Source organism: Lissotriton vulgaris, chromosome 3_1, assembly GCF_964263255.1.
Source record: "Lissotriton vulgaris chromosome 3_1, aLisVul1.2, whole genome shotgun sequence".
Classification (NCBI taxonomy): domain Eukaryota; kingdom Metazoa; phylum Chordata; class Amphibia; order Caudata; family Salamandridae; genus Lissotriton; species Lissotriton vulgaris.
The window spans coordinates 1,123,377,259-1,123,403,592 of record NC_141689.1 but is presented as its reverse complement, the minus strand read 5'-3'; the positions used below and the strand labels follow the sequence as shown (position 1 = coordinate 1,123,403,592).

Below are 26,334 nucleotides of genomic sequence, written 5' to 3'. Positions count from 1 at the left end.
CTTCTGAAGGCTTCAGGACGGTCACAGCGTCAATCACGGAGGGTCGAGCTTACAGTATCATTGGGAGGGAGGAGCAGCTGGGAGGCGGGAGCGGGGCGGAGAGCCGGGCAGGGAGGCACAGCAACAAACACCAAAATGGCTGCAAGCCAAAAGCGAAACTGGATTGGGAGCACAACCTAATAAGCGCTATGTAGTGGGCAGTGGCACCGGCACAATCAGGCACAAAATAATAATACAGGCAAAGGCAGCAAAGCACAAATGAATGCTAGTGAATGCACGCTTTCGCAAAATAGCGCTACGATACAATAATTAGCAGCAAGCAGGCACTAATGAATGCAGGGGCAAAGCGAACTATTAGAGAGATCAATCTGAGCAATGCAAGGCAGTGAAGCGTTACAATACCACAGGGAGCAGCGTGAGGAGCGGCCGCCTCTGAAGGCTTCAGGCTACAGTAATGTTATATGGTCATTGACTTATGCCAAGCATTCTTCTCAATCCCATCATATGAAGACTTTCAGTTCCTCTTTGTATTTTCATTTTTAATAAAGTTCATGTGTGGTGTAGGATCTCACAGAGGTATACTGAGAATCCTTCAATTTTCTCCCAAATACTGAAGAAAGATTTAGAAAGTCTAAAATTATCATATAATCCAGTCCTGGCTCAGTATATTGATGACTTATTAATACCATTTAAGACAAAAGAGAACTGTACATTTGATACTATTGCCTTGTTAAACCACTTAGCTGAAAATGGGCAGAGAGTCTCCCCACCTAAAATGCAGTAATGTCAAAAAGGAACTAATTTATCTCAGACTCCATATTGAAAAGGATGTTAGGAAAGTCTTTAAAGAATGTGTTTCTGCAATTCTGAAATTGAGTCCACCGACCACCAAGAGGGCGGTTAGGTTGTTTCTTGGAATTGTTGGGTACTGTCGGCAGTGGAGTCCAAACTTTTTCTTGTTTGTGAAACCTTCACATGCAATGATCTACAGGATCCGGTACCATTTGATGATGAGTATCTTGATGCTTTGAAAAAATACCTGATTAAAATAGGATGATTTTCTATTTTGTCACGAAAAAGATGGGTATGCAGTTTCAATTCTCACTCAGATACATAGAAAGCCTTTGCAACCAGTGGCGTATCTTTCAGGAGAATTTGATCCAGTAACTGTAAGTCTTCCAGGTTATTTGAAATCAGTTGCAGCTGTTTGTTTGGCTATTGAGCTAAGTGAAGGAAAAGTGATGGTCATACTTTAATTGTCTATGTCCCTCATTCAGTTGTGATTCTTTTGACAAGAACACAGCACATAATGAACTGTAGACTGACGAGTTATGAGCAAAGTATTCTTGTAGAAGAGCATATTTCCTTACGAAGATGTAATGTCCTGACTTCAGCATTACTGATTCCATTTTCAGACAATGTTTGTAAGACAGGGAAGAAGAAATTGATTGTGAGCTGGAGCACGATTGCACAGAAGGGAACAAATTATGCACAAAACCAAGACTAGACATAAATGACATTCTATTGGAGATGAAAGATCTGACATTATTTGGTGATAGTTTCTGTCTAGTATGGTGAACTGAAAGCTGCTTATGCAGTATGCACTATCACAGAGGCATTTGAAGTATTGTCCTTACCAAATGTGACACCAGCTCAAGTGACAAAAACCACAGTTGATGGACAGAATGCAGAACAATGTCATACATTCACCCCAGTACAGAGATCTGGGCATAAATCCATCATTTTTTTTGCACTCCACACCACCCCAGTCCAGACATGGCCATATGCAAATCAGTCTGACCCTGTGCCTCATGGTAACAGTCCAGCCCGAACTACCAAGCCATGGCTTCCATGGACCGGAAACAAGCTTCCGAGGACCAGTTTCTGGCATTCCAGCCGTCTTCAGCCCGGCTTGCTTGAATCTAGTGGTGTGGAGAGCATGGGACTCACGTCTGAGCATACCCATCCCACTCGCGGTGACAGTTGCAAAAACCACAGTTGATGGACAGAATGCAGAACAATGTCATACATTCACCCCAGTACAGAGATCTGGGCCTAAATCCATCGGTTTTTTTTGCACTCAACACCACCCCAGTTCAGACATGGCCATATGCAAATCAGTCTGACCCTGTGCCTCATGGGAACAGTCCAGCCCAAAGTGACAGCATTGTTTGCCTTAATGAGAGCTTGTTGCCTATCATACAAATGTGAGTGTGACAATATATACAGATAGCCAATGGGTTTTCTGTTGTTCATGATTATGGACAGCTCTGGTCACAAAGGGGATTTATGACATCTTGGTAGCTTTGATCAAATATAGCATGTATCTTTTGGATTTGTTGGATCTAATTCAGAAACCAAAAACCAAAAAAGTGGCTGTCTTTAAGTGCACAGCCCATAAGTCTGGCAAGAACATAGTTACATTAGGAAATAGATATGCAGATCAGATTGCCAGATATTGTGCAATATAAGACTCAATTTTTGAAAAAAAAGAAAAATATGATTTCACAATACTGTACAAAATTCAATTAATTTAAATTGTTTCTTTATGGATTCAATACAAACATCTTTGACTGAATTGACAGACCTGCAGGAAGATGTTCCTGAAAATGAGAAAAGGAAGTGGGAAAGACTGGGTTATAAAAATAATTATTAAGATTTATATGTAAATTTACAGTAGAAATATGTCCTGCCAGATCCAGTGTTGCAGCCCATGTGTAAATATTTACACAATCAAACTCATAGAGGAAGGGATAGGCGGTTGGGATTTTAGAAAGTATTGGGAAAACACAGGATTTCGACATGTTGTTGAATATGTGTGAGGCTGGTGTTTAACAACTGTGATGATTATGAATCAAGTTGGCATATCAGAAGGCCCATTTACGAGATTGCAGGCAGAGCTTATTGAATTGCCACAGTTTAATGGCATGAGGTATGTCTTGGTAATAGTCTTCCTGTTCTCCAGGGTGGAAGCATTTCCCACAAGTAGGGCAGATAGCCTTACAGTTGCTAAATTGTTGTTAAGGGAGTTGATTCCAAGATGTGGCCTCCCAACTCCTATTGAGACTGATCATGGCGCACACTTCAAGAATAAATAAGGCAAATTTGAGTTTGTAAATGCGTCTTGAGGTATGAATTGGGATGGTGGATTTCTGTTTCTGTGCTGATTTGTTTTGCTATGTGATGATCATGGGTTCAATTGGTGGATTGATTACTGTTGCTTTGCTGCATTATTCATATTACTAATCCAGTTTGCAGATTAATTTGTTACCGGATTAATTTGAGGTGGTTATTTGTTTTTACATAAATTAGAGATTTCATTGCAGGTATCGACCCCAATCCTCAGGTTTAGTGGAATGTTCAAATGGCACTCTCAAGAATAAACTGGCAAAAGGCTGTTCTTCAATTGCTTTGAAGTGGCCTACTGCTCTTTCCCTTATTTTGAAGAATGTGAGAAGAATTCCTGACAGGAAGACAGGCTTATTTTACCATGAAGTAGTGATGGGCAGGGCAATGAGAAATGCATTTGTGCATTCAGCTGCACAGGTTTAAACAAAGGATGACATTGTTCTGGATTATTGCAAAGGTCTGGCTGATATGGTGAAGTCTTTCTCTCATCAGGTGAATGTGTCAATAGAAGATTACAAGGATACACCCTGACACAGACTGAATGCAGGTGATTGGGTGGTTACCCTTAAGCATGTTTGCAAAAAATGTCTCAATGAAAGATGGAGAGGGCCATAAATGATGGGATAAATGATCAAAATATGCAGTCTAATCACCAAGCTCACAAGTTGAGGTTGCATGGTAAATCTAGAAGGGGTGAAGATTGTCCTGGAACTGGTATAGATGAAGTGAACAGACATGGGTACAAATTTCAGGTGAGCGAGAGTTCAGATGAAAAAACTGAAATTCCTCCTGATTTCCAGTTAAAGAGTGATCAGAGTGAAGAGCTACTACTGTGGCTAAAGAGCAAAGGATGAGTAGCAGCGGGAAGAAGTAGTCTCTGATCCAAGCTTTGACAAGTTGCAGTTGAGATTTAAAGCAGAAAATACCTCTTTCGGGAAGAAAGTGATTCACTGTAGAGAAAGCAAATCTGATCAAAGTGCCAGCTCGAGTTTGAGTCAGAGCTCAACAACGGGCACAAGTCACAGTCAAGAAGATGAAAAGAATCAAAAAATTGCTGTTGAAAAAGAGAAAGCTGCAGACATTCTGAGGAGAACTTGTAAACTGAAGCACTGTGAACCAGAAAGAAATATTAGAGACTTTGAGAGACAGTTGAACTTAGAAACTAGTTGGAGTGAATCACCAGTTCTTAAAAGATCATCCATAAGGAGAGTTCCAAATTGAAAATATGCCTCACCTGAGTCGGTATATTTAGCCACAGTATCAAAGGAGAAATAAATGAGTCAATATCATTTTGAGAGGGGTTCAGACACAGAGACTGAAACTGACTAAGAGCTACATTGAAACATGAATTAGAGACTTTAATGATCTTGTTATGATAAAAGAAGAAAACAACATGAGCAAAAAGATTTCTGCCTAAAACTGAGAAGATACCGGAAGTCTAGTTAGTCGACGACAAAATTGTTTTTAATTTTGAAACATGAACATTTCTTTTTATTCAGCTGTCACATAGTATAAAATATAACAGGTTGACATACACATTTGCATCACAGAAGACATAGCAATACAATCTAGTACAGCCATCAGTGAAAAGGGAACATACAATATAGTGGTCCACCAATGGAGGCCGAAGGCCCACTACTTCGGGCAGCTCTGGAAAAATTCCAGAGTGTCAGAGTTACAGAATGCAAATTCGCACATGTGTTGTGGTGCGAGAATATGTTGCTGGAGCAAAGTAAAAGGCAAATAACACATTAGCCAATGAAACCTCCAACACTAAAACAGCAACTAACAGTAGTGGCTGCAGCTAACCAGTGTGTGTTCATTCTCCCGGGGACCTCCGTCAGTGATAGGGGGGCAGGGGCGGTGAATCAGAGAGATTTGGGGGTTTGTGTCCCCCCATGTAAAAGGAGCAGGGAGGCAGAAAGTAGACACCTAAGAATATTCAGAGCCCAGCCCTATGAGAACTGCCTTGCCTCATCTTACATGCAGAAGCGGCAGCAGTTGTGAATATATACACACTCCTATTCACCTGCCTGTCCATGGGGCATATACATAAATACACACACTTGCCACATCACACACGCTGCCATTCACATGCCCACACAAACATACACATCATTCAGGTGTCCAGGGAATTTGTCTGTGTGGTCTCCAAGGATACAGCAGAGCCGGAAACTGATGAGTGCCCAGAAGGCCTAGCTTGCCATGACTCCACAGCCATCACACCTTCCAACATGTAACCCCACAGCTCCAGGGACCTGTCCGCATTCTTATCAGTGTGGACCCGCCTTAGCAGTCACTCTTCCACCACACCCAAGTTGTGGAAGTCCACCCTCTCTCTGTCCAGCGTGGGGGGCTGGAGATGTGTCCAGTGGACCGCGATGCAACGGTTAGCCTGCACCAATCTCAACAAGGCAAATCTGTGTTTCATTGGTGTCCCATTTTTCGATCTGGACCCGCATGACCTCCAGCAGTTCATGCAGAATACCATCCTAGTAAGTCCATAGTTTAACACAGTCCCAAGTCATATGGAGATATGTCGCCTGCTCCACTCCACATTGGGAGCAAGCAGGAGATCACATTAGATTTAATCTATGAAGTTGTTGAGGTGTTAGGTAGGTGCGGTGCAATTAGCGGTACTGTGTGTGCTTGAAGCGGGCATTGCTGGCAACCTCCTAGACTTGTGTGAATGCCCATCACCATTCATCGGACTTGAGGGGCTCTGGCAGGTAAGCCTACCACCTATTGCGAATCCCTGTCATGTCCATCCTAGGGTTGGCTTTCAGGGTTTTGTATATGCAGGAGATCATCCCTCTGGTGGAGCCCGTTCCAGGAGTAGCCGTAACGTATGTGACTGGTCCAGCTTCACCAGGAAACCAGCCCAGACTTTGTGAGCTGTGCATGATATCTTAGCATATTGTAAGAACTGGTCTGGTTGTAGCTAGAAGCAATCCCGGGCTTCCTCCATAACGAGGAAGGTGCCATTTAGATATCGGTCTCCAGCTGTGGAGCATCCCCCAGCTTACCACTGTGTTACGTCCATAAGTTATTGTATCTGCCAAAAACAGGGCAGCCACTGAAGGGGCAATAATCTGGTGTATGAGGCCCTGTGAAGTACTAGAGTGACCGCCTGTTCCCAAACCTCCATGACTTGGCAGACAATAAACAGGCAGTCTGTCAGCACCCTCGATCCCCTCATCAGACCCCCAGGAAGGTCTGCCTCCTCACACCACTCCACTACTAGGGCCTTCTCATGATTTGGACCCTCTGAACACCACTGCACAGTGTGATGCAGTAGTCCAGCAAAGTAATGCAGTCACAAGTCCTGGAGACCCAGGCCACAAGCTCCACATCCAGCTTACGAACCTCCAATTTCACTCTGCTCTGCTTGCCGGCCGGTACCAGTGATATCAGAAGGCTCTTCAGCCTACCAAAGGTAGCTTGCTGTATTGGACAGAGGGAGCTCTGCAGAACATAGAGGCAGCAAAGGAGCAAGACCATCCTGCTCAACGCCACTCTTCTCATGATGGAAAGGGAAAGGTGATTCCAGAAGTGGATTGAGACCTCTAGACAAATGATGGCCTCACCCATGTTTAAATTGTAGTTGGCTTCAGCAGTGTGAGCCATCTGTATGCCCAAATAGCGGAAGTGAATGCACTCCCAACTGAGCCCCATCACAGGGAGGGCAGCTGTGTCCACCCCAACCAAGCCAGCCAGCAGGAAAAGAATAGGCCTGGGTGGTAAATTTCGTTCTGCTCGCGGAATTTGCAGAGTTTGGGTAATTTTGCGTTCCACGGAGAACGCGAATTGGCAAACATTTTTGCTTGTTCGCGCTTTCAAAATGCATGTTCATGAGATATTTCTCCCCGAGCATGCAAAGAGCGTTAGCGAACAGGAAAAAAGCATTGCAAATGGGCGGAACAAGCAATTCCGCTTGTTTGCGGAACTTTCGCATGCTTGCTGCGATTTTTTACCATTTCGTGGAGCTATGCGTAGCATGACTACGCAAATTCCACCCACCCCTAGAAAAGAACTAACTTCTGGTGGTTAACACTTAAGCCAGAGGCCTCTCCAAATGCAGCCAGTAACTTCAATAGCACAGCCACCGATCGGTCTGGGTGGCTGACGTATTTTAATGCATCATCCGCACAGAGGGAGATGACATTGTGCTGCCCCACTGGGCCATTCACATTGTATTGCCAGGGGTTCCATTGCCAAAGCAAAGAGGAGTGGTGACAATGGACCTCCCTGCTACATACCTCGCTCTAAGGGTATACGTTCAGAGACTGCAGTTCCATTACAGACATATGCCACAGATTGGATGTAAAGCAGTAGGACCCTCGAAATGAACATATGGGCTAGTCCCATCCTCCATAGTACCTCCCAAAGGTAGTCCCATCTGGCGGTATTGAAGGTCTTTTCAATATCGAATGCCACAGCCGCGGCCCGCAGGCCCATGCCCACCACAGAGTGGAGCACATGGGATAGCCTCCGCAGATTCATCTGTGTTCCCCTACCCGGCATAAAGCCACATTGGTCTTCATGGACCAGATGGGTCCCCACACATCCCAGGCATATTGCCAGGGACTTCAACCAGTAGCAGCTTGCAGGTAATAAGGGTGAAGGGGCGGGGAGGAGAGAGGTGGCGGGGGGCAAAATAAAAAAAAAATAATAATAATACCACTTACCTCTTTGCCGGCCGGCCGTGTCTCTCCTCCGCTTCTCCACCACGTTCCCCACTGGGCTGTGTAATGCAGCCTGGTGGGAAACATGCAAAGTGTGCATGACGGTTTGGCTGGCTCAAGCAGTCATGCACACTTGGAGTGTGCAAACCACTCCTCCCCTTGTGCCTCCATTCGGCCCCACCCTAACCCAGCCCCAAGCCTGTGAAAAATAAAATGATAATAACTACGTTATTTCCTGCTCAAAGAGCAGTGGGATGATGCTCCCCGCCTTAGCGGAGGAGCCACCCCTGTCTTCACCAGGACTTTAGTGTCAACTCCAGGCATGGATAGGGGATGGCAGGAACTGTGTTACATCGGATCTTTGCCAGGTTTTGGGAGCATGACAACCTAGGTCTCCCACATGGATTGTGGTAGGGAACCTGTATGACTAGATTCCTGAAGAGTCTCCAGTAAGCACGACAGTAAGAGGCCAGCGAGTGTCTGATAGTATTCCACTTGGAGCACGTCCAGGCTCAGAGCCCTGCAGTGTGCCATGTAACCAATAGCTTCCTGCAATTCCTCTACTCGAAGGTCAGTAAACAGTCGCCAGGTGGTCCAGCAGTAGAGAGTTCATGCCGGCCTGAGTGTTGAACATCATTCCGTCCAAGCGTCGTAGTGAGAGTATGAGTGGGGGCGAGCAATCCCTCTTCAGTAGCCAGGCCAATAGTCTACCCGATGTATCCCCCTCTGATTGCAATAGCTGTTGGTACTCACATCTGGTCAGGCTGGCCAGCCTGTCCCAGATGTCCCCAACACGATGCTGCGCTGTCAACAATGACTCCAAATAATCCTTGACCCTGGGTACTGCACGTTGAAGGTCCGTCAGAACCCCTTGTGTCTAAGTCAGTTCCCGTTCAAGGTGCCGTCTCATACCACCAGCCTTAAACCAGCATTCTGCCCATGTCATCAGCTTCAGAATGCCCCACTCAAGCCATCACCAAGCGGTGGAAAGCCACTTCATACCTAGGTACCCGGCAGCTACCTTGCGGAGCTCCTTACGGAACAGGGTGTCACAGAGTGTCTCCGGCCAAAGACACCTGAAAGGGACCTGCAAGCTGGTGCTGTCCATTCTAGCAGCAACGGAGCATGACCTGAAAGAAATCGACCCAGGATTTGGATCTGCAATGTGGCAGCTGCCATGTCACTAGAGACCAAGAACCTGTTGAGCAGGCCATAAGTCTCATGTGTGGGGACATATATGTAGTGTAGGCATTCCATCACTGTGCGTAGGGCATCTGTCATGTGTGGCTTAGTACGTGGCCTTGGTGGGCGTCTGTCTAAATTGAGCATGCAGTTGAAGTTTCCAGCCCATAATAGAGGTACACCAACATATGGGACCAATTCCCTTTCCAACTTCAGGTAAAAATCAACATGATCTACATTCGGAGCATAGACTTTCAACAGAAGCATGAACTTTTACAAAGCCTGAAAAGCCAACACTTATTTTCTTTCCTTATTTTTTATGGAAATAAGAATAAGAAGAAACATATTTTTATTTTGAAGAAAACTTTGGTTAACATTTTTATATTTGCCACTAAATAATATTTGGAAACTCATACAAGAGGATGGTAAACAGCAGATGTTGTAAAAGTGTAGGGATGATGCTGCTAATTATACCATTATTAGTATTAGTTGGCCTGTTGGTGTGCTTACTGATTCATGTGTGAAATGTTTCACGTTATACAAAAAGTAGCAATGAAGTTAAAACTAATCATGACGAATTTAAACAATTGATACCAATACATGAAGAACATTTAGTTAGGGGTTTTAATAATAATGTGTATACTAAAATGATTAGGGCATATATAGACTTGGTAAAGATTAGTACGTGCTACATATGTACTTTCCATCCCAGGTCAGCTGGAGAGTGTTCGACGAATGTACAATTAGAGATTTCATACTCGTTGTCTTGATATATTGACATTGCTATTATCAATCATGACGAATTTCTTTTTATCTGACTGATTTCAATGTGTATTCAGAGAATTGGTTTATTAATGAGAATGATAAAAGAATTGTATATGGTGAGTATTTGAGGGCAGGGCTGGACTGGCTGTAGAGGGCACCGGGCATTTCCCCGGTGGGCCGCCAGGGTGTGGGCGATTTTGGGCCCCTGGGGGCCGTTTCTGTTACAGGGCCATTTTTGCAACATAGTTGCAATATCGCCCCCCTGTAACAAAAGCGGCTGCAACCCCAATCCACCCGGGGGCCGGCTGTGCACTTTGCCAGGGCTGGTTTTGGTTCCCAGTCTAGGTCTGTTTGAGGGTGATTGCACAAAACATATACAATATTAATTTGAATAAGGATTATTTTTCTTTATTGAGTAATGAAGGGTGTGATTTTATTAGAGAATATAATGAGATAGGTTGGAAAATAGTGAGAAATTTAGAGGAGCAGAAGATTGCTTTCGAAGACATAAAATAAGAAAAGGAATTTAGTTATTCAGGCTTATATCCTAGGTTGGGAGAGGACCAGGAAAGTGAATGTGAAATGTGTATGGTAAGGCATATTCCTAGGGAAAAAATGAAAGTATAATTTGGAGATAAAAGCATGTGAGATTAACCATATGAAGTTAGTGGAGACTGCTTATTTTAACCAGCCAATAAATTGGGTAGGGTATTAGTATTTGGCTTTAGTTTTCCCTAGCATTTATCATAGTGAGTTAGATGAAGAGCATAAATTGAGGAAAGTAAAACAAAGCTTTGGACAAGTCATTCTAGACATTTTGTGGGCAATTATTCCCCCAATACATGAAACTGTGAATGGTGTGAATATTTGATGATGGTCTACAGTAGTAGATAGATGTGCTGTAGGTACAGCAGGCTCTTTTAAATTTGTAAATGTGGAGATGGTAGCCATTAGAGTAATAGTCATGCAAAGCCGTCTTCCCTTAGATAGTTTTTTGGCAAAAGAGTGCAAAGTTTGTAAGGTAATTAAGGCAGTGAGGTATTGTAGCTACATGCCAGATTATAGTGGAGTGATTGATTCTTTTATTAGTAACATAACATATCTAATTTGACTCATGGGATTAGATCATTGACGAAACCAGGATTATGGAAGAGTGTAGGATCCTTAGGAAGTAGGTTTTGTAAAGTAGGTGAATGATTAGGTAATATTGGTGGTGGTGTTCTTCAATCAGTGCAAACCCCTATAATATTATTATTATTATTATTATTATTATTAATAATAATAATAATAATAATAATAATAATAATAATAATAATAATAATAATAATAATAATAATAATAATGATTTGTGCAATTGCTCTATTTCATTTGGTAAAACTTTAAAAGTGCATGATTAATAGACATAATCGGAGCACTGAGAGCAATACTACTTCGAGAAAAAGAAAAAGGTCAATGGATGTGGAAATGGACAACAACAAGGAATGAATGCATCAGCAATTAAAGTGATTGGTGTAGAATGTTTGATTATCTAAGAACATAAAAGTTACAACCAACCAATAGCAGATTAATAACGTTTATTAATGGGTAAAAGTGATTATAAAAAAAATAATCAAAAGGAGAGGTCCTAAAAGTTTTTTTAAATGTGCAATTTTAGGTGACATTATTTGTGTGAATTATTAATTCTAATGCTGCATATTATTGTAACTGATGAACCAATGATTTTACACTTAAAACAATTTGATTAATTTGTTTAGAAGTGTGATTAATAATAAAGTATAGTTACCCACATTTTTGTGCATGCTGCAGTAACAAATGATGGACGGAATGCTAAATAAATCAAGCATTCACCCCCAGTCCAGAGATCTCGGTTAAATCTATCATTCTTTTGCTCACTACTTTTTGCATTTAACACCCCAAGTGGGATGGGCATGCCCAGACTTGGGTCTTGTGTTCTCCATGCCACTAGATTGAAGCAAGCCTGGCTGATGAGGGGTGATACCCCAAACCAATTCCAGGAAGCTTGTTTCCGGTCCAGGGAAGACCTGGCCTAACAGTTTGGGCTGGAATGTTCCCAAGGGGAACAGGGTCAAGACTGATTTGCATATGGCTGGGTTTGAACTGGAATGGCTGGGTGAGCAAAAACACTATAGATGTATGCCAAGATCTCTTTACTGGGATGAATGTTTGACATTGTTCAGCATTCTGACCATCAAGTATTCTTTTTGCATGTTTGTGAAAGACACCTATTATTTAAAATGGATATAGTTTCTGGTATTCTGCTCATCTTTCTTTTGCTTCTTCCCCCTCCCAATCAACGTCCCCCTGCGAGTCTTCTCTCCCCATAGTTTCTGCGAAACACAGAGCGCGATGACATGAAAGAACTATTGTATTAGAATGTGTTTATTGTGAATGAAACTTTCCATCATGTACCCAATGTATCATTTTGAAAGGATTTCCACTGAAAGTTTGGATATAAGAGAATAGAAAAACATATTTTGAAAAGCTATTGTTTGAGAAATGTTTCATATTATGTAGTACATCTCTGGAGTGCAGTTGCTGAGAAAGTAAGCAGAAGATGTTTCTGACCTTAAGAAATGGGTTAGTGTTAAGAACATTTCTAACTACTAAATAGTTTTTGGTTTGCAATGCAACCTAACAATGATCATACAATGCTAAATTTGCTTTTTTTATTGATATGCATAAATTGTGTATGAAAACTCCTAGGTATGAAGGTTCGGGGGAAACTTCTCATTTTCCCCCTGAGACTCAATTATTATTTTGAGACTTTGTGTGCCTCTTTTAGGATGCTGTCAGTTCTCTACATGAGTTGGACACTTAACATCTAGGGATTTAATTGTCCAAATAAGGATTTTGTTTTGATTTGTGATTCTGTATCTGAGCCTTCATGGCAAATAATGCATTTCTGTAATCTTTTTATTAAGAAATCTGTAATATATCTGTAAACTGTATTTTTGATCAAGAACTCAGTTATTGGAAAAGTCTCAGTTTGTAATGTAACTTTTCTCTGCTAAACTAATGTCATTGATGGAGAGGGTAGTTACTTACCGCTAGATCAATTTCAGAAAGCCAAACTGCCTAAGGTGAAATTTGGGGTTCAAGTGATATTGGGGTTCAGGAGATTATTGGGGTTAGGCTCCCACAGCATCGCTAAATCATGTGGTGTCGATTCTATTTATGTAAGAAAAGATTAAGTGAAAATAGTTTTTTCAGAGTACTGGATGTTACCACCCTTCTCTGAGCCAGATATATTCCTTGGATGTGACAAGGCATCCGAGCCCTGCAATAGTAGGTTTACGTTTTTGATGAGTCAATGCAATGTAAGGACTTGGGGAAGGGAGCAAGAAGACTGAATTTTGTTTATCTATGTCAAGACAGTAAGGTGCATCATTACTTCAATATGCATCATCACGAGGGTTAGGTACTCCTTTCAGATCAAAATATCCAGTTCTTTTTGTATAGTGTGTCAAGCAAAGTAGAAATAGAAAGCATCTAAAAATCAAGGTGAGATGTGGGTCTTTGAGAAAAAGCAGGCTCAGTTGCTGATGCCATAAATATCAGCAAGTTATGTCTTCTAACCTTTTTCTCCAAATATATATATTGGTTATATTTCTGAATAGGTTCGAAAAGCAATGAACAGAATTTATCACCAGACTCGCAAGATTCATGAAAAGACAGTGAGGACGGCTGCTGCAGAGGTCATCTTGAACAGTAATCCATCCTACATGGAAGTTAAAAACATACTGCTCTCGATTGGAGAACTGTCCCATGAAATGAATAAATACATGCTTTCCGTCATTGAAGATGTTCTACATTTTGAACTGCCCGCAAGGTAAGTTTCACACTGTTCACACATTCACTGTTTGAATTTAACCTGAGTAGAAGGTGTAGCTCAGCGGTTGAACTCACGTGTCAGGGGGAGATTCCCTTCTCAGGCAATTTGACCTGTTTAGATAATGAGTCAATATCACAACTGAGATGTGACTACTGTTTTTTTTGCAACTAATTAGGCACTATTCTGTAAAACCACGTATTGTCATCAATGATTGTTTCAAATTATGTTTTGGCCCAAACTATGGGGCCGATTCACAGAACAGAACTAACTTACGACAAAATCCTAAATTTACCACTTTTGGTATTCACAGAAGGCATTTAGTAGTCTTATATTAGGATTTTGTCTTAAATTAAGATTTTGTCCTAAATTAGGATGTTGTCTTAAATTAGGATTTTGTCCTAAATTAGGATTTTGTCTTAAATTAGGATGTTGTCTTAAATTTGTATTTTGTCTTCAATTAGGATTTTGTCTCAAGTTAGGATTTTGTCCTAAATTAGGATTTTGTCTTAAATTAGGATTTTGTCTTAAATTAGGATTTTGTCTTAAGTTAAATTTAAGACATACTTAAGTTAAATTTAAATTTAACTTAGGACAAAATCCTAATTTAGGACAAAATCCTAACTTAAGACAAAATCCAAATTTAGGACAAAATCCTAATTTAAGACAAAATCCTAACTTCGGACAAAATCCTAACTTAAGACCTGGGGCCATATGTAGGTATCTTAATACCGGTCGGTAACGGACGAAAATCTGTAAATTTGCTGTTACCGACCAGTATTTCGCTTTTTCTAATGTAGGTTGGTGGATTTACGGATTCGGTAATTTACCGATTCGGGAATTTAAGGATTCGGTAAATTACCGAATCCTTAAAATACCGAATCTGTAAATTACTGAATCCCTAAATCCTATGTTGGGAGCACTCAAGTGAGTGCATTTTTTATTTAAGGATTTATTATTTACCACCAACTACAAGTTGGTGGTAAATATCGAAAACCTTTAAAAAAGCAATGTTGTGCTTTTTTAAAAGTCCCATGTGGCAGACATACATGCCCTTAGGGCATGTATGTGTGCCACATGTGCACACAAGCACGATTCAGGGGTGCAACAGGGTGTCAATGTGACACCCTGCCACCCTTGAATATGTCCCCCCATTACTGATTCGGTATTTACCGAATCAGTAATAGTGAATGGCTTCCCATTCATTCCTAAGGGCCTCCAGGCCCATAGGAATGCATGGGAATTACTGAATCTGTAAATATCGAATCGGTAATACTGAATATTACCGATTCGGTAACATTCATCGAATTTTTACCTACATGCTATTTACTGATTCTTAAATACCGAATCGGTAAAATTCGGTATTTAAGAATCGGTAAATAGAGATTACATACATATGGCCCAAAATCCTAACTTAAGACTACTAAATGCCTTCTGTGAATACCAAAAGTAGTAAGTTTAGGATTTTGTCGTAAGTTAGTTCTGGGAATCGGGCCCATAGATTTCAGTTAGTAACAAGACATGTACGTTTTTTACTTTGCATTCAGGATTGGTCAAACCTCATGCTATGGTGTTTTTCTGTTGCATTTTTTTTTGAAACTTGGCAAACATCCTAACTATGATGTCCTAAGTTTAAATACTGCTGGGCTGACAGACTTTTGAAATTCTAAAGTCAATACTTTGATTAATAGTATATTGGGTAACAGAAACAACATTAAGTGGCAGTATCTATTGCTATATAAAAAGCAAATTCTCATTAGTTCTACACTAGCAATGCTTTGGATATGTAAAACAATGGTTCACTAAGGACTCATTCATCAGGGCAATGCGGAATAAATAGCAAATAAATTGCCATACGCAATCAATGTTAAGTGTTAAAACAGCATACCACTGGTGGCCGCAGGATACGCAGACATCAATTAATTAAAGAAAATCAATGAGTACAAATCATGAAATCCAGCAGCAAAACGACGGATCCCCAGTGATCACACATAGAACGAAAACATAAATAAATACAAATATAAAAGGAGTAAATATACAGTAAAACAAACAAATTTAACACTTCACTTCACAGCAAATGGTAATCAAAGGACATGTTTGTGGTTTGTGTTGTTGATAACATTTCAACCTCTAGAGTTATTTAATGAGATCTCATCTGAAGGAGAGATTGGGACCCCAGTACAAACAATTCATAAAATAAGTATAGAAAAAGCGAATTTTGCGGGTGCTATGGCTAGGTGGTGCAGTAATCAATCAATAATTACCTCTGTAACGATTCGTACAATTGACAATTTCGAATTTGCATCCACGTTGGATTGCTGTAAATGCAGAAAAATTCATAGACATTTTGCTGTTAAAAATATATATATGAATGTTGAGGGTGACCACCGAGGTGACTATAGATATAATAATAAGGCCCTGTGAAACTGGGAGAAATTCAATTTGTTGGAGGTAGTTTCAGACTGAATCTTTCTCTCAGTCAGCAGAGTATTCAGAAAATGTCACTGCCCACTCTCTCCCCAGTCTGTTCTTTGATCTGGGAGATTCTCTGGCAAAATGGTGCAAGTATTTGCAAGGCGGGCTTTAGCGCTGGTGGCGCTGGTTCAACAGTCATTTTTTACGCCCCCACGTCCCATGACCACATCCTCCGATTCGATCACTACCACCTGCAAAAGTGCCCCTCATCTCTCCTATCAAAAGATATTGCTAAGCACCGCTCCCCCCTGAGGTCACAGCGCCCCCTTCACAGGTCAGCGCACAGTGAGGCCGCACCAGTCGCACTGCGCTAAAGCCGACCCTGAGCATTTGCTTCATATGTATGGAATTTTCGTGCTGAATTAAAACAAAAATTTCTCAGTTGCAGATATTGGCATTGCCAACTTAATTTTTTGGACTCCAAGGTCAATACAAGGAATAATGTTATATTGAGCAATAGAAACATCATTTTTTTCAGTGCTAAGAAACAACAAAACTGCAGTAGCTATTGTTTTCTAAAATTACCATTAGTACTGCCCTAGCTATTATTTGAAACATGTTTATTTGACATTTGGCCTTAACTTTGCACGGGATGTTGCACTTGCTTTTGAATATCCTCTTTAGAAGTGTCTAGATATTCTGACTATAGATTGCTTCCTGGGACTTGGTCTAAATTATCACACAGAAGTAGCGAGGTGGGGAACTCTTCTAGTTTCATTTAGGATAGGCATGATGTAATGCTTTTCTTTGCTGCTGATAATGAGCAAGTAAGAAAATAGAGAAACAGATAAAAGGCAGTGCTGCAAGTGGGCCAGGGCCCTCTTGGGCATTTTTTTTAGGTCAAGCCTAGTCAGCACAAGTGCTGCTCTGCGAGGCTTGCTGTATTTGAGTATGTGCTTGAAGCCCCGCCCACTCTTCCCCCAGATTTGTCATTGGCTTTTGTCAATGTCCTTCATAAATTCTGGCTTCTGATTTGTTAATAGGCTTGTTAATCTCTCCTTGGTACCTCTCTGTCTTCTTTTGAAACCTCCCATCAGGACAGGACCTTTTACTGTGCCTTACTGTATAGCTTCCATTAGCCCTTTGGGAGAACTCTGTGCCTAATTCATCTAAAGGGCGCTGGTGGGACGCAAGCTTTAGCAATGGCGGGCACATTTTTTGTATTTGCAGCGTGCTATGCGCACTTTCACTAACACAATGGGGCCACTTGCAGATCCCCAAATCTTTTTTTTTTTACATTAAATTATTGGAGGTGTGCATTTTGTTTTACTTTGTACACACGTTATGGCCGCTCTGTGAGCCTTTCCTCGCTTCAACTCCCCCCACCACTATTGCGCATCTAGGTCAGGCAGAGACAACTAAAACATCATGTGAGCCATGGTCCCCGAGCACTATGCTGCGCTTTAACTGGTTTTTTTTGTTTTTTTTTAAATAACCTTTTGTTGTCTGTTTTCTTGGAACATAACTCAAAACTGCGGCTCAAATTGTTATTTGTACCCAACGGCCATTTCCATGCCTGCCTCCTTCCACTGCCTAATGTCTTCATGCACTTTGCTGTATCCACCAGTCTGTCATAGTCCCAGCTATTCTCTTAAGTCCTCTATGCGGTGTGTCGCCCATCCGTGCCCACTATACATTCTCCTCTTCCTCATCTGAACTCAAATCGTCGACCTCAGGAAGAGGTTCACACAGCTCTCCTCTGTATTTATTCCAATCTGACCACACTTTGTTCCATTTACGGGGGCAGGCCCTGAGCACATATACCGCTCTCTCCGTAAACATCAATAAGTCTATGTTCCTACTCCACATGGACGTCGTAGGTATGTCTGAGGCTCCCCATTTTTGCGCAATGTCTCTTTTTGCTACCATGATAGCTAATGTGGCCCATATAAGTCCATATCTATTTAGGTCATTCGGCTCCTAAATGTTTAATAGGCATTTGCGTGGTTCAGGGATGAGGGAGATTTGTAATGTTTGGGAGATGGTACGCATGACCTGTCGCCAAAATTCTCCTATGTGGGGACATTCCCAAAGTGTGTGGTATAGTGTACCCTCTTCTCCGCAGCCACGAAGACAGAAGGGGTGAGTTGCTCTATGTATCTTGTGCAGCATGCATCGTGTGTAGTACATGCGGTGTAGGATTTTGAGCTGTACTAATCTTAACTTTGCTGATATGCCCACTTCCTTTGGGGAGGCTAGCGCTTCATTCCAATCCAAATCGTTAATATCTCCTACGTTTCCCACCCATTTGTCTCGTAACGCTATTGCGGGGTCTTTCAGATTGTTGATCAATTTCTTGTGTGTAAGTGAGGTAGCTCCTTGTTGCATGTAGTCGGTAAGTAACCTATCTTCCAGTGGTGAGGAGTCTGGTATTTCTGTGCCTAACGGTATCGCTTGTAGTAGCGCATGCCTACTTTGAATGTACCTGTAGGTTTCGTTCGGGCCTAGTCCATATTGTTGTTGTAATTTCGTGAATGTGATTACAGTGTCTTTTTCCCATAAGTCCCCCACCGTGGAAATACCAATGTTATCCCATTGTGTAAATCCCTTACTGTGTCTCAAGTGCCCAAGGGCTTTCGTGTCCCAAAGAGGGGTTAATTTGGTAATTTTCCCCTTCCACCCCAGCTTCGTCTGCGCTGCATGCCATATAGTGATTGTGTGTTTTGTAGGTCCTATCAGTCGTGAGATTTGTTGTTTATTGTACAGAGGTGATAGCATACTGTCTGTTCCCAGCTGTACCCAATCAGCTCTATACGCAGGGTCATTTCTTGACATGTGTATCCACTAGTTCACAATTTTGAGTTGCGCCGCCCAGTAGTATAAGTGTATATCCGGTAAGGCAATGCCCCCCTTGTACTAGCTTCTGGTCAATTTATCATGTGCGATGCGTGCCGGGCCATTACTCCACAGCAAGTTGGACACTAACGCTCTTATTTGCTTGAAGTAACGCAGCGGGACCATGTATGGTGTGTTTTCTAGGGCATATAAAAATCTTAATAATGCCATCATTTTATACAGCGCTGCGCGTCCAAGGAGGGTCAATGGCAGTGTTGCCCAGTGCTTGACGTCTGTTCGGAGACGTTCCAAGGGGGGCTTTAGGTTTTGGTCGTAGAAGTCTGAGGCGTTGTTTGTGATATGGATACCCAGATACTTAAAGGAGTCCGGCGTTAGTGCAAGGGGGCAGTTCTGCGTGAGCACCGGTTCTGGACCCTTCAGCACATAAATCACTGACTTCGCTCAGTTCAGTGTGTATCCCGACGTCTTTCCATGCGTGTCGCATAGCGCTAAAAGCGCCGGGATGCCGCTCTCGGGATTCGTTAAGTAGATAAGCATATCATCGGCATAGAGGGACACTCGGTCCTCCCAGCCTTCCGCCCATCCTATCCCTTTCAGCAAAGGTGTTGTTCTAATAAGTATTGCCAATGGTTGCAATACTAAGGCAAAAAGCAAAGGGGACAGGGGGCAACCCTGTCGAGTTCCCCGTGCTAGTGGGAAAGTGTGCGAGATGTGACCATTGGCAATTACCTGAGCAACTGGTTTGGTATAGAGTAGTCTGTCCCAAGAAATGTACTTAGGGCCAAAGCCCAAGCCTGACAGGACAGGAAATAGGTATTCCGATTCCACCAGATTAAACGCCATCTTGGCATCTAGTGAGAGGATCATCGCCGCTGCCGGCAGGGAGTGGGCTCGGGCCTTCGCTCCATGCACCCGTCTAAGATTGAGGGCCGTACTCCGGTAGGGCATGAATCCCGATTGATCCGGGTGGATCAACAGTTGCAAGTTGTTCAACAGTCTTTTAGCCAGTAGCTTCGCTCGAATCTTTGCTTCTACGTTAAGTAGGGATATGGGGCGATATGTGGAACATTCCGCCGGTGGTTTTCTGGGTTTTGGTCTGGCTACGATCGTCGCGGTACATTGATCTAATGAGAGTTCTGTCCTTTCCAGGCTATCTAAGTACATTGCCAATAGGGGCTCATTAAGGGTCTCTGACATGCTTTTGTACCATTCAATGGGTATCCCGTTGGGGCCCAGTGCTTTCCCGGATTGGATCGCCTGGATTGCACATTGTATTTCCTCTCCCGTCAGATCCGCCTCAAGTTCTTGCATTGCCTCTGACGGAAGTGTGGGAATTTCTACGTTATTAAGGGACTCTATTGACCCCTGTGCTGTGACTTCCCTTTCTGAGGTGTATTCTTCCTGAAAATGTTCCGCCAGAGTGTGCACTATATCTTCTGGGTGTGTTTGCAGCTGTCTCTCCTGACTATACAGATGCTGTATGTCTCTACTACCATATCTCCTCCTGTCTAGCCATGCCAGCATTTTCCCTGCCTTGTCCCCGATGTCGTAAATCCTGTGTGCGGTGCTAGAGATGTTATCCCTGACTTTCGATTCGAGGTGTGCACGATATTGCTGTTGGCGTAGTTTCAGTGCATGTGCAGTCTCCGTGTGGGACTGGCCATGTGTGTCATGTTAGCCTCTTGGAGTGCCAGCTCCAGCTCTGCGAGCTCTTGCTGGTATGCTTGCTTATGTCCTGTTACTGCTGCGATCGCGCTCTCCCGCAGGACCGTTTTATATGCCTCCCACAGAATCGAGGGGGAGGACACTGACGTTGTGTTTTCTGCAAAGTAGTATTTGGTTGCTGTTTTGAGGTCTTTTTTGATCTGGGGTATCGTAAGATAGTTGGGTTACATGGGATAAATTCTTGCGCGCTTCTTCTCTTTAGTGGTGAGTGATAGCAATACAGGAGAGTGGTCTGAAATTCCTCTCGGCAGTATGGTTATGGTGTCTACGTCTCTTATCCCATCGCCGAGGAGCCAAAAATAGACTATACGGGACAGACTATTATGTACCTGAGAGTGATATGTGCATTGCTTTGCTGTGGGATGGACATGGTGCCATGCATCTCTCTGCGCTTTAACTTTTTTACTGTTCAACTTTTATGGTGGCCGCTTGCGTCGCTGAACTCAACTTTACAGTGGTTTCCATGTGCTAGGGCTCATGTCACTGGTATGTTTATATATAATTTCTTAAAGATCATGATTCCACCGTGCCCACCTCCGAAGGGTCCTGGAATACTCTGCGGTGTGCCCCGCAGCAGCGATCTGTGCTGCACTCAAACAAGCAACTTTTACTTGCGGCTTACATGTTTATGATTTCAATTTTCATATTTAAAAAAGGCTGCTGGTTACGGACAATAATAACACCCAATGGAGGGTTTTACTGAAGTGCCAGCAGGCAATGATCCATTTGAAAAGATCTTGGGGAGGGTCAGGAAGGGATTTCCTGTTATAGACTCTGTGTCTGAAATATCCATTAAATAATATGCATTCAGAGATCCCTTTAGCTTCAAAAGCCCCGCACGACTGGCTTTTACAGAGAAACTGCAAAATTGGGATTTCTTTAAACCGGAGCTTTTAAAATCCCAGCCAGTAAAAGAAAAGCAGTCTTAGAAGTAGTTCTTAAAAGTAGCATAAGGCAATCGATTTTTTGGGAGGAGAATGCTAAACAGCTGCCTCTGAATAGAAGGAAACAAATGTTTGCTGTGCGGAATTACCTTTGGCATTTTCAAGTTAACATGCAGGTAAAGCCAGGAGTAGCTACATTAGGGAGCATTTCCAGTCAACCTGGGCAGCAGGCATGGGTGGATACATGGGGGGCTTTTCCAAGTCAAGCTGAATGTATGAGAAGTACTGCTACATCGATATTTTCCTTCGTGGACAAAAGGGGCTTAGTTAGGGATCCAGGTGGAATGTATGCAGAGACATTGTGTGAAGGTTTATTCAGCTATGATTTACGTAATAGTCCACGTTTGGCTGGTTGCTTTATTTGTCGTACATTGCTGTTTGATAAAGTAAGTCACCAGTATACAGTCCTGACCTGACAGGCGCCCCCCGTGCCTAGAGAAGGGGAGCCCTTAGTAGCGCCATGGGGCTGAGCCTCCTCCGGGGCCCCTGGACAAAGAAGGGGTTGGCTGGCCGGGGTGACATAAAAATGAAACTTGCAGGAAATGAAACCTAGCAGGCTATTTAAGGCTGTGCCACAGGGGGTTTCGTTTTTTTTGTCCCCTTGGTGTACAGCCTGGATGAAAGGAGAGTCGTCGACCCCGGCAGGAGAGTAAGACGTTGCGGAGCGCTGACAGTTAACAACAAAGACGGATGCACAACAATGGAGGTGCAGCCATTCCATGGACCCCAGGAGGGGGTAGATTCCACATTTGCAGTGGGTCGGCGGGGAGGAGGGACTGACCTGCCGGTAGTCCTGGACTCTACTTCCATGACGTATGGAATGAGAACAATTTTTGGGAGGCTGCCTGTGGGCAGGTTCCTCGGTGAGCGGTGTGTTATGCGGTGCCCTGGATCTCAAGTAGTGCAACTGTTTGCTGTAGCGCGTTGGGGCCTACCGGCACAATGTGCGCAGCAGAGAGGAACATTGGTGGCCGAGACAGCCAAGTTCAAATGTACAGCCAAGTTCTAGTGTACGGGCAAGTTGAAAAGGTAAAGTGCAACTGTTGGCGGTAGCTCGTTGGGGCCTTCCAGCACAATGTGCGCAGCAGAGTGGAACGTTTGAGGGCGAGACGGCCAAGTTCAAATGTACGGCCAAGTTCTAGTGTACAGTCGAGTTAAAAAGTTAAACTGTGAAGTTAAATGTACGGCAAAGTTATTCTAGTGTACGGCCAAGTTAAATTTAACATGCAATGTCGTACTTAATTTCCTTACTGCCGTTAACATGTTGATGCAGCTAAAGTGTGATGCTGTGAATAATTCTTATATACCCAAGAAGGATACTTTTCTTGGTAATGGTCTGTGGTTAATTCCTTGGCCTGATGTGAATAAAAGGCTACGCCATAGACAACCTACCTTGATTCTGATAGATCTTGGGCGTAGTGGGGCTAAGGTGACAGAATTTGGGGAGGAGGCAATGTCACGTTGTGTGCATACTATATCTGGTTTGCTCTGACAACCGCTGGCTGCTTTTCGTCCCATGGTTACCAAACTACTATTTTAAAACAAGCATTTTCAATGCACTAGGTCTCGCATTTGCGAGGGTTTAAGCTATTGGCATTATAATAACAATGCCTTTTATTTGTGTGTTGATTTTTCAAACAGATAAATTAAGGCATTGTCATTTACAATGCTAATAGCTTAAACTCTCGCAAATGTGAACCCTATTGCATTGCAAATGCTTGTTTCTGTGCATTGCCAGCGGATGAAAATGACACTTAACCTGCCTGTCTGCCATGTCAAAGATGCAAAGTTACATCACAGAATTCCCCTTTCTGACAAGGGGATGAAGTGACATGGCGCATACCTTTGTTTCGAATAGTGTCCCAGAGCCTAAGATACTCATTAATTCCAACGGAAGCCAAATTATTGCTGCTTACTTTTAAACTTCTCTTCTCAAGTGTTTTACTGCTTGTTGCCCAGGGTAATGGTGCGATACTAACTGTCAAATATCTTGTTGCCTGATGATTGGCCAATAAAATGATGTATGTCGAATACAGGATTGTTTCACATGTATTAGCCTGCAAATTTAGGGCCTGTTTCACAAAGGGTCGCTGCACTCGTGGCAGAGTCTCCGCACTCAGGTGGAATCTATGTAATGAGAATTCTTATTATGGAAAATCCCCCACAACTGCGGACCCCCGCCACGAGTGAGGAGGCCCTTTGTGAATAATTTCTTAGGCCAGACTTCTTTTATCGTCCCTTGCATTTTGTATCCCACTTAAAGCACTAAATCAAACACCTCAGATAACCACAGTACATGAGTCAAGATGGCATTCTCATCACTAGTGAAACACAGTTAGGGCATGCATCAGTAACACTAACCATGTTAAACACATTGAGGGGCATATTTACTAGGAAGTGGCAGAGTGTGGTGTTAGCCACCTTTGCTTAATGCTGCGCTCCGCCACTTCCAAAACACAGGGCTGCACTGTATGTACAAGGATACGGTGCAGCCCGCATTTTCCCCTGTGCTGGTTCAAATTTTAGTTGCCTAGTGCCAATGCAGACACCAGGCACCATAGTGCAAGGGTGCCTGCGTTGTAGGGGAAGATTGTTTATGTGTAGGAAGGTACCTCTTCCTGCAAATAAACAATCAATGGCCTATTGCTATTTCTATGTGTGGTGCACAACGCAGCACACATAGAAACAGCAAAAACTAGGAGAAATTAAACATTTTTCCTCGTTTATCCTGTTTAAGACAGAATTTTCTCTGGTCTTAATTTTGGCGCAGCCATTATATTTTCACTGCCCTTGTAAATATAGGGTAGCATCAAAATCAATGGGTGTTGCTGTGAAACGTCTACTGTAACACTGATTGCCTGCCCCTTTTGCACTAAGTATTGCGTGAAAGGGGGCCTTTTTTACAAGGCAGAGTTAAGCCAAGTGGCTTAACGCAGCCTTGTAAATAAGGTGAAGCTCATATCGCCACAGGAACTTCACTAAAAGTAGCGTTCCTGTGGCAATAGTAAATCTGCCCCTGAGTTTAGGAGCTCAAAATGCTTTTGAGAGAATGTAGTAAATGAGAATAAAGTTTTTGATTCTGAAGTGTCTGTTGAAGTGAGTGGTATACTGCAAAACTTTATATAGAAGAAAGAGCAAGAAGTAAAAAAAAACAATTCAAGAAATGCACACTTGGTAATTTTGGCACTGAAATATCCCAGTGCTACTACTCTCCAGAGCTTTCGGCTGACCCACCGTCACAAGGACAGGGTACAGTGGCAGGGAGTGTACTTTTTCATTTCGGGGAAGGCAACAAAGTGATGGACGATATCCAGTCATAGTCTAGTTAACACAAAGTGACGCTGGTTGTTAGTCACCCAAATCAGATAATGTTGACATCCCTCCAGCAAACCATTTGATACATATGAAGCTACAGAATGTTTCTTATATTCTTCAAACATTCTAAGCTAATTTCTGTTATTCAAGCAGGGGCTCTTAATTACACTTTATTCCAATAGGAGCAACTAACGGGATTAGTTGAGATGGGTGAATCAATCAGCAACTGGAAACAACCACTTATATAAGACAACCAAGGTCTTTTCAGAGCATGGCCTGGTGAAATCTGACTTGGTAAAATTCGTTCTGTTTTTCTCCATATAGACTGTCAAAGCAAAAGGGGATTTGGGGTTAATGTGTCCACAATTAATTGTAACCCTGCCTCTTTGTGTACTATAAAAGATGATGTAGATCTGGGTGCACACAGCAAGCATATAAGGAACCCGGTCTCTTCTATCTGAAGGGTTCAACTGGGTGCATCACCCCACAGGCCTTCCCTAAAAGTAGCAGCTGTGTGGCCCCTTGCCTTATAAATTTCAATCATTGCCTTGATTGGGCGACTGTTGATTTTATGAGAAAATCTGAACTTTCCCTCACAGATTCTGCTCAGTTTCAACTGTGTGCTTAGAATGCGCTAGGCTAAAGACCCACTACTCTTGAATAGAACTCCTAAATAGGAAAATAATTAACGTTAACAATTGGAGCTCCTTAATATTAAAAGGTCTTACATTTCTGCACTTTTCCATGGGCCATCATAAAGGTTTTTGCCTTGTTAATTTTCATTTTCCTGGAGTCCACGAAGCACCCAAAAGTGTCCATCAATTTTTGTAAGCCAACAGATGTCCTAGATAATAGGATAGCCTTGTAGGTGTAAAATAAAATAGGTACAGGGAGGCTACCAACTATGGGTGTGTTGGCCTGTACTGTCTGAAGGAAGCCATCTACTCCATTAAAAGCGAAAAAAGAAGCGATGCTAGAACGCAACCCTGTCTAATTGCCCTCTTGAATTTAAACAAGGGGGAACATTCCCCATTAGGGCCACCATACCCTAATGGTAATGTCATTTAAAGAGTATATACTCTTGATAGGACTATATCATTTTATGTCATTCAAACTTTTTCAAATTACTCTCCTTCCCAATGACCTTTCATTAAACAAGCACAACATTTTCCCGGAGTGAAGTAAATTCCATTGTGGGATTGAGTATTCTCTCCTAAGGCCATCATTTTGGTCTTTGGGATATTATCAGCAAGCTGTTTTTTTAAAGCACAGGCCAGCAATTCATTTAGTTGTCCTTGTAGGCCTTGGTCTGCTTCATAGGTGGACTGGTCTCTTCGTTTCTGCCCCTTGGGATTAAAGTAAACCCTACCATTGACCCTATATAAAATCATTCCCAAAATATTGCATAATACCCAGCCCAGAACATATTCTTGGTGAAGCCCACTATTGATTATTATTGCATCTGACA

At 42.6% G+C, this 26,334-nt stretch overlaps 1 protein-coding gene across 1 annotated transcript in view; it reads left to right on the top strand.

Annotated features, from left to right (window-relative positions):
* The window catches only part of MTTP (microsomal triglyceride transfer protein), a 289,877-nt gene that overhangs the window by 211,442 nt on the left and 52,101 nt on the right, over positions 1 to 26,334 (top strand). The window contains exon 12 of the mRNA XM_086961598.1: positions 13,400 to 13,611. Coding sequence (XP_086817724.1) covers positions 13,400 to 13,611 — 212 coding nt within the window. The remainder of the gene's footprint in view (positions 1 to 13,399; positions 13,612 to 26,334) is intronic.